The 9,654-nt window shown below is 38.7% G+C and overlaps 1 protein-coding gene across 1 annotated transcript in view; it reads left to right on the top strand.

Moving 5' to 3' along the window:
* Positions 1 to 8,531, top strand: part of nt5c1aa (5'-nucleotidase, cytosolic IAa) — a 29,352-nt gene extending 20,821 nt beyond the window's left edge. Inside the window, exons 5-7 of the mRNA XM_041809576.1 lie at positions 2,165 to 2,287; positions 5,580 to 5,764; positions 6,287 to 8,531. Coding sequence (XP_041665510.1) covers positions 2,165 to 2,287; positions 5,580 to 5,764; positions 6,287 to 6,643 — 665 coding nt within the window. The 3' untranslated portion in view covers positions 6,644 to 8,531. The remainder of the gene's footprint in view (positions 1 to 2,164; positions 2,288 to 5,579; positions 5,765 to 6,286) is intronic.
* Positions 8,532 to 9,654: the final 1,123 nt, after the last annotated feature.

Genomic DNA, 9,654 nt, shown 5'->3' on the forward strand with positions numbered 1-9,654 from the left:
TCTTTTAAGTCAACGCCCCCTTTGGACTATCTCCACAATTGAAGAGCTTGTAAGTTAATCCCCTCAGCCTGGCCTTACCCCCCATCTCCCCTCCATGTCACCTCTCATGACCCCTGGAGCTGCTTTGCATGCACCTCATGTCGAATTCAGAGTCACAGAATCATGCCTTCTTATTTTTTCTCCTTAAACATAGTGTATAAATTCTATGGTCAAGGGGCTCTCAATCAAAAGAACAACAAAAGAGGATAAGTAGAGGGGCTGAGCTCTGCTCACTTCTGTAGCTATCTTGTGTTGAACGCCATAAGGTGTATTTATTAAACAGTAAACCAGTGTTTTCAGCGCATGGATTAATTTTACCAAATGAGGGAGAAAAGCTTTTAATAGTGGTCTTCATGGGTTCTTGCTGTTAGCAGTTTAGGCAGCATAATTAATATACTGCAACAAACGGCACCTTCCAGTAACAGTTCAGCACTCCTTAGAAGTCTTTGACAAAACATCCAAACTTTCCATGGCAACATGTGTGTCGTCAATGGCAGCTCTGTCAAGAAATGCACCATTACAAGTATAAATTCAACATTTTCTCTGGCTTTGGAAACAGATGATATTATTTTAGGTAATGTAAGAATACAAATATGAAGAGATAAATAGTTAACATAGCAGTTGTCAGATTTTAGTTGATTTAGATTTAAGGATACAGTGTTTAACAGACCTGTAATGATGCTCAGTCACCAGTATTGCATTCTATGGAGTCATTATTGTTGCAAAACTCAAGAGACTGTTTAACATTTTGAGTGCATGACCTATTGATTTTGTACTCAAATTTCTTGTTGTACTTTCCCTTAAAACTTACTTTTTGCTATAAACTACCGCAAATGTCTGCTTGTTCTCATGGCAGTAATCTTAAGGCACCTGCCAACAGGCAGAGCAAACGTGTTTCTACGTTTGTTTCCTATTGGTAGGTGCAAAAAATGTGTTTCAGGCACGCATAGAATTCTTCATCATCCCTAAGAGAGAGATATCTAAGAGTAGCAGTCTTAGATGCAAGCAAGAGAGGTAGGGTTTATGCATAAGCACACAAAATCTGAGCAGGTGACTAAAGATTTCAAGACAGTCTGGTTGCAGACCGTACATCTCTGACAACCATTTTTACAGACCATTCATCTTAGATACCGTCTCTTTCAGAACGGAAATGCTGTAATTTGCTCGTAAAATGTTTTCCACTTTCTTTTAAATTTGACTTTATTTATAAATAAAGACAGTTCCTGGCAGTTATATCTATGAAATAACCATACTGCAAACATTACAGACAAGCAATATTTCATGGATAAAAAGATCAAAGATCAGAGGTTAATCCTGGATTTAACATTTTAGAAGTAGTAACATGAACAGTGGCTCACTTTAGCTTCATTAGTTTTAGCTAAAGCTAACATAGTTATGCTAGCTAATTAACATTACTACATAAGCCAATGTAGCTTAGTTAGCTATGGGAACATCAGCTTTGGTAAATGCTAAAGCTTGCATTACTAACTGTTTTGTAGTCATGTGTTGCAAGTCAGGTTTCGAACCTTATTTTTGGTACATTAAATACTAATCAAAGGTTTAACCTGATTTTATTTTGAAAGTTTTAGCCTGTATTTCTCTTCTAACAGAGATGGCATCTCAGATCAATGGTCTGTAAGAGTGACTGTCATTTTGAGCACAGAAAAAATGAAGCCCAAGGAGGCAGTTTTGAGTACAAAAAGCATGACGTTTCTCGAAAGATTTGAGCACAAAATCAGTAAGTGATGTTCTCTAAAGCCTTTAACCGACTCTTCAGTTTTGCACCAAAAATGACTCCATACATCTCATAGTACTTACAAGAACCATGCCAGGACTCCTGGGTTCACACACCCACATTCACATTCCCATTGACTGAGCAAGAGAGAGAGAGAACAATGACACAAGCCATAAAAAATCAAAAAACCACCAGCTAAGTACTGGGAGCAATGTGCTATAGTACTGTATATGCCATTCAAGCTATTCCAGCGGAACGTAAAGCTAAAGCTTTCTGACTGATAATGTCTGGTGATTCCACTACTAATACTGATGTGTTGCATGGTGGCATGTTGTCACTGAGTGATGTAGTGAAACTATAAACCTTTCCGTTTGTTGCTTTTGCTTCCAGACTTATTCATTGAGAGGTTTTGTATGACGGGAGGCAGCAGTCCAATTGGCTACCTGAAGGCCTGGCACACCAACCTCTACCTCTCTGCTGACTCTGAAAAGGTCAGGGAGGCCCTGGCAGAAGGTGAGTAACTCGCTTTTTACTGGATTGCAGAAGTTGGTCAGAGAGCTAAGCACAGCCCAGTCAGAACAATGCTTCAAATACAAGTGAAGATAAAACAGCTTCTCTTTTCACGAGCAGCAGAGTTACTTGTTCTAGGCCCATGGGCGCAAATGGGTTTGGAAAATCCCTTGTGTGAGGGTTTAAAGCTTTGGTTAGGTGCTTGACTTTTTGACTTCCTGCAGTGTTCTGTTTAGCAGGATTTTAACAAGAGAAAAATTTCTCACATGGTTTGTTATTAATTTATTTATTTAAAATTTGGTTTTAATTTTTATTTAAGGAAATATGTCAGGGTAGGAGTGAATGGTTCAATTGATTGTTTGGTACTTCCTTTACTTTAAAGAGTGTAAGTTTTCTATAAAAAAAAAGGAACAAATAAATAAATAATAATAACAATAATAACAATAATAACAATTATCATCATAATTATTATTATTATTATTATCATTATTATTATTATTATTATTATTAATAAGATTTTCAGTCTTTTAGCAATTGCAGACCACAAAGCTGGCCTTAAATACCTGACCAAGATGTAATATTATTCTGGTTTAATTGTCAGTGTTATTAAATATTTGGCTGTAAAGGATTAATTGTGCAAAAGTCTTGGGTTGGCAGTAGACTGATGTTTAAAAATGAACTCATTTTCATATTATGGAATAAACTTTGCAAACACATTGCTATCATTGCCATACAACCAGTAATAATGTCTCTTTTGCCTCTTACATGCACCCAGCAAAAGCATTGCAAGATACTAAAATGCTCTGCTGCACAGCAGGAGAAAACTAAATACAGTAATCTGAAATGTGAAGGGATTGATGTTACAGCTGCTTCTGAGTCTGATCTTTAAATTTGCACATTTCACTGTGCTTTACTTTAAAAAAGTAAATGGTGAATGCAGTAATCGAGATAATCATGCTAAGTCAGTTACAGCTAAACTGTCTTGGCATGATTACTTATAATAGTTGTCGATTTGTTAAGTTTTGTTGGAACAGATTGTTCTAATAAATCTGGTTTTTTTCGAATCAGGTACAGCAAATCCCATTCTGAGTCTGCTGGGCCACACTCTGTGTTTCTGGTTTGAGGGTAAATAAACAGGAGGGCTGATACTTCATAGTATGACTATGTACCTTTCAAGTTGACCGCAGGGACATTCTTCATGTGCCTTACATGCTTAATGTCACTAATGCAGTGAGAGTGACTGTGGAAAGCACACACCATGTAACAACCCCACTGCACACAAACACCCCCACACACCCGCAGTGAGCCAGAGAGCCAAGCAAAGGAAGTCTCCTTGACATTTTAAATGAAAGGTCCTTATTTGCTGTAAATCCACTGGTTAATGCTTCCTGTAAGCTGAAGGCTTTCAAGTATTTCTTCTCGAGTTTTTCTTCCTTCAGCTGTCTGGAAACATTTTTCTTTTTTTAGCAATAAATTATGTCACTACTCGATGTAATTGTTTTACCTTGATGACCTTTTCTGCTCTGCTTTGCTTAATTGAAGGTAATTCTTATAAATTGTCTGCAGGATTCTTCCAGACTAAGACTAATTAATTGAAGTAAATGTTAATTGACAGTTTCTCTCCAGTGCTGTTGAGGGCAAAAAACTTTGTACCTTATTGGTTTCATCCTCGCTATCATGTGAAATGTGTGCAGGTTGCACAGGTGCCATCAGTTTGATTAACAGTAGAACTGCCATTGGGCAAAACTTATCCGAGGCTTTTATCTATTGTGTTCAACTACTTAGCTATATGTTAATAAAATATTGAAGTCCATCACTCTTGGAATTTTCTTTAGTGTGTGTTAGCACCAGGCATTGTTAAAAAAAATGTTTGCATGATTTTCCTGTGTTCCTTCCTATGTTTTATTCCAATATATATAGACCAGTGCTTCCCAAAGTGTGGGTCGGCGCACTCTGGTGGACCCCAGAGGGGCTGCAGGTGAGCTGTAAGAGGTCATTTGCAAAAATAAAAACCATAACCCTAAAAAAATGTAAATAAAGTTCAAATAATTTTAAGTCCCAGAATCAAATTTAAAAAACCCATTAGATTTAACTTCCATGTCAACCTTTAATTTATTTATTTATTTTCTGAACCGGTGTCAGGGTTTAACTGGTGACACTCTTAAATTTGGACATGAAATGCAATACTAGGTTCCTGTTAATTGTACTTTGTGACTCTGCAAATGCTTTCCTATTAATGTTAAAGTCTCTGTATTTGCTTTGATCAAGTTAAAAAACCCATTTAACCCATTCAGGTACTTCGCCCAGACGATGCCAGCCCTGCCCCTTTCTGGTGGAAAACATTCCATCAAAATGAATGGCAACCAGTGGAAAAGATGGGGTCATTAGGGATTTAAAAGCTTAAAATATGAAAACGGTACAGTGAAACGGTTGTTTCTAGCCAAAATCCAATGGCCATTGAGATAAAAATAATTTAGGCCATTTATGAAAAAAATACTTGCATCGTAACAATAGTATTAATATAAATGAAATTATAGATGTAAATGAGGGTGTGTTCATCTTCCTCTGTTAAACTGGACCAACAGTCCCATCTTGTGACTGGAGATGTCATAAACCGTCATCATATACCTTATGTGTGTTGGATCTTAACACTTGAATGTGGTCAATAAGTTAGTTAATGTGTGAAAAAGCTGCTAACAGGCAGACAGACTACAACTCCTGCTGTCAGAGAGCTTAAAGTCATTTAGAGCCCTGCATCAGTCCAACAACTCTCTGTTTTAGTCCTCTTGAGGTTCAGCCAAAAGACACAGAACTATTCTTTGACAGTTTTTGTCATTTGAGAATGACAAAATATGCCTTAAAGTATGGCTTTTTAGTTGTTTCAGACACAAAGCACAACAAAATTGCTTTTAATCACATTGTTACTGATGTTTTCTAACCTACTGTCATTCAATCCGAGAGCCTGTTTTCCCCCAAAAGGGGGTGTGGTCATATTGGAAAGCAGGAAGTGACACTGCGCGGATCTTATCCATAGACTTTCTTAAGGCCTGTTGCCATCATCAGCCTAATCATAAGTCAGAGACTAACCGTCAACATGGACAGAATGAAGAGATTTATAAATAAAAGTAGCATTAGCTTAGAGGCTCAATGCAGTGAGGCCACTTTAATAACAAGAAAATATCCCCAAATGGAGAGAAGGCCAGTGAACCAAAGAAGTGAACAACTGTGAAGCAAAGTCAAATTTGTTCAACTATTCCTTTCCATAAAACAGTTCTTTGTCTGTGATTGTGTTCAGGCATCGCAGCGGCCACCATGTTCCTGCCAGAAAAGCAAACAGAGGTGTCGGAGTCTCAGCTGAGAGTAGCATTTGATGGCGATGCTGTCCTCTTTTCAGATGAGTCTGAGCGCATCTTTAAGGCCCATGGCCTGGACAAATTCTTCGAACATGAGAGGGACAATGAAGACACACTACTGGATCATGTATGTAGTTCACTGTTGTAATGTTCTAGAATGTTTGGGTGTCGCACAGGCCTGTGATTGTCATACTTAAAGTCATTGTGCTGTTTCTCAGAATAGGTGAGCTTTTTTTAAAGTCATTTATGATTATGAGGAGCAAAAATCCTTTCTCTCTCTCTCTCGCTCTCTACCTTAATCTCCCTTGAAGCCTGGCATTGCTATTTCTATGCAGCTCTCTAATTACCTTGAAATTATTATGAGATAATGTGAATTCATTTATTTCAATTGTAAATCAGATAATTCCATGAATATATAATGTGAAATGAGAGGATAAATAGTTTCCAATTGCACTGGGATTGAAAGTGTCTCTAAATGTTGTTCTTTCATTCTACCTAAGCTGTTCAGGTTTTTATATAATTTCTGTTTATTTCAGTGAAGTATTTTTGTTCTGGTTATACATGCAATGCCAGCATTATGTCATGAATAACCTTTAAAAAGGTCACTGAATTAAAATAGACCAAGTCAAATCTCTGCTTTACTTCACAGGGTCCACTGAAGGGCTTCCTGGAAGCCTTAGGGAAGCTCCAGAAAAAGTTTTATGCCAAAGGCCACCGTCTGGACTGTCCCATCCGTACGTTCTTGGTCACAGCTCGTAGCGCAGCCAGCTCCGGCATCCGAGCGCTGAAGACTCTCAGGGCCTGGGGCTTGGAGATTGATGAAGCCTTGTTCCTCGCGGGGGCACCAAAGGGTCCCATGCTGGAAAAGATCAGGCCTCACATCTACTTTGATGATCAGATGTTTCATGTGGAAGGAGCAGCTGAGATGGGAACCATTGCTGCACATGTGCCCTACGGCATTGCACAGAAACATAATGCAAAACAAAAGACTAGTGTGGGCAAGTAGACGGCAGGACATGCGATGCTGCTGTGTCAGAGGATGAACAGGACAGAGAAACATTTTAGTGAAGAGAAAAGTTGAGAGATTTCAGATGGAAAGCTGACACTATTGTATGTGGAAATTTATCATTTCTACATTGTAGCAAATGTTTTGTAAGTTTATTTCAATGTCAATGCTGACATAGGAGTTGGTCAAGGAAAGGTCTGGAACCTGAGATGACCTGAATGCAAAGAATCCTTCAGCTTTACGTAGTCTACTCAGTAATGAAGTGTTTTATGATGTATTGCTTTCTGCAGGCATAATGGAGGTGCTTGATCGCTGTTCAGACCTTCTTCTCATTATCTTGAGAATATAAACACCTCACTTGTAGGGGTTATTCAGCAACCCTGACAAAACTCCACTTTCGTAAAGTATAAAAAATGGACTGTATGTGGTTGATGAATGAGCCATGGCAAGAATGTAAAGATAATATAAATCAAATTGGTGTTGATGTAATGTAGCAAAATAGTCACGATTTTAAGGAAAAGCATTTTATCCCATTAGAATTCACAAGAATGTAAAAATGTATTTGCACCAACACAAACCATGTCATATGTATAGAATATATTGTATCCACTGCTGCATAAGTGCTAGACAAGAAAGCCATATGACTCATCTGGTGCCTTAGAACAAATTAAGACACTGATTCTAGTCCCACTTGGGGCAATGTAGTTGACGTCTTTTTTTACCAGTGGGGGAGTGTGATGGAGTGCTTCCAGGTGCAGACATACAGACTAGGACAAACCTTTGCCCAACTGGGCTACATGTCTCCTCTTGTTCAGTCAAGATATTTTTGCCCACATAGCTACCTAAGAGCACCAGCACCCTTGGAGAATTTCACCTGTGTAGACACTTGAAGTAAAGGATGAATTGCCATGACACAAATTCAGCAGGCAGCCAGCTTGGTTTTACTGCCCTCTCCTGAACATCAAGGCCTGTACACAGTCACACAGCCTTTTTTCTGTTAGAGAGAATGAGCCGTTTTAGCATTCTTTGTGGCCATCTAGAGTTTGTTTCAGTTTGCAAAAAAAAGCTTAAGCATTCAGCTGAAAATCTTGCATGAGTCACCTATTGATTATTTTTGTCTCCAAAGGCCTTTGAATGACAATGCACCTCAGTCTGTCACTGCTGTTAAAACCCCAGTACTGGGTTGAATCTAACCTTGCAAAGCCAATGAATTGGCCAGACTCCATGTCCAAGCTGAAACCACTGTTACCGGTCAGAGAATAATCAGACCAATCAGGGACATTTGAGGAAAATGTATGAGGTAGCTATGTTGTTTAGTTGTACTGTAAGCCTGTAAACAATGGTGGCCAGTGAGGAGATTAGCATTAGTGCAGCTACAGCAACAGTTTTATCAGTATTTCCTTATTGAAAGAAGAGCAAAGAATCACACTGAAAGCCTTTCTTGGAGCTAACATGTTTTTGCTCGTTTCCCAACTGTATTCAGCAAGTTTTATTTACCAACTGGCTCCACTGATGTTAAAGAATCGTGTATTGATATAGCACCAGCTGCCTGTTGAGCTTATATGATTAACTCTCCAGGGTGACATATGCCTACTGTGTCAAGTGTTTTGTTTCTTTGGCTGGCCCATATTTAATGTGACAAACAGAACAGGCTCTGCCCTTCCCAAAACACTGTATGTGGGGTGTTGCCCAGTTGGTAATATATCCCATGCCATGGAAAAGTAAAACAGTCTATCTGGCATCCCTGAGGAGAAGCCCAGGCCCCAACAGCAGGAGCAAACCCCTTAAAAAAAAATCACCTAAAATGACTTCATATTAAGTAAATGACAGTGAGGTAGATCCATATAGACAGATAGAAACAATGAGTTGATGAATCACTGTGTGGTAAAATGGCATATGATGAATAAAAACGGTTGAATTATGGCAAAACAATGGATATTGCAACAAAAATACACCTTTTTAACTGTTCTTAAAAGTTACACAAAGACATGAGGTGAGTTGCAGCTCTGATATCTTTGAATTGATATTTCAGATTTGGGTATGTCCTTTGGTTCTCTGGCTTTGTTTCCTGAAAGGAGATGTTAAAATATTTTGTTCACTCATTATGATAACTTTAAGCTAAATGGGGAAGTCTTTGCATGGGGCCTCCAAATGTCTTAAAACGTAAGATGAATCTTACGTCTCTGTGGGAAAACCAAACAATGGCAATGTTACAACCCTACAAAAGTTGACTTGCTAAATCATAAATTAACTGGAATTAACTAATTTTTTGGAAAGCTGGGTTCAATTTCACCAAACAGACCTGTTTAATCACAAAATACCTCAAACAGAAACTGTCTGGCAAAGAGAAGAAGGCTAATAGATCTCCTGCTGGCCAAAAACAACAGGTGTTTCACATTTGCCAAAAAAACATCTTAATGATTCCGGAGACTTTAGGGAAAATATTCTGATGGGACAAAGCTGAACATTATGGAAGGTGTGTGTCCCGTTATATCTGGAGTGAAATCTACAAAGCATTTCATAAAAAGAACATCATACCAATAGTCAAACACAGCAGTGGTAATATGATGGTCCACGGCTGTTTTGCTCCTTCGGGTCCTGGATGACTTAAAATTGATGGAACCATGATTTCTGCTCTCTACCAATAAATCCAGAAGAAAAATGTTCATGACCTCACAAGCACACTAGGGTTATGCAGCAGGACAATGGTCCAAACACACCAGTAAGTCCACCTCTGAATGGCTTTGGGGTGTCCTAGTCAAAGTCAGGACTTAAATCTGGTTGAGATGCTGCGGCATGACCTTTAACAGGCCATTCTTCCTCGACGACCTTCCAGTGTGGCTGAATGAAAACAATTTCGCAAAGAAAAGAGGGCCAAAGGCTCATTGCTGGTTGTTGCGAAGGCTTGCTAGCAGTTGTTGCTGCCAAGTTGGCACAAGCAGTCATTAGGATTAGGGGACTATTACTTTTCACATAGGGATAGGTAGGTTTGGATGGCTTTTTTTTCCTTA

Source organism: Cheilinus undulatus, linkage group 16 (genome assembly GCF_018320785.1).
Source record: "Cheilinus undulatus linkage group 16, ASM1832078v1, whole genome shotgun sequence".
Lineage (NCBI taxonomy): Eukaryota > Metazoa > Chordata > Actinopteri > Labriformes > Labridae > Cheilinus > Cheilinus undulatus.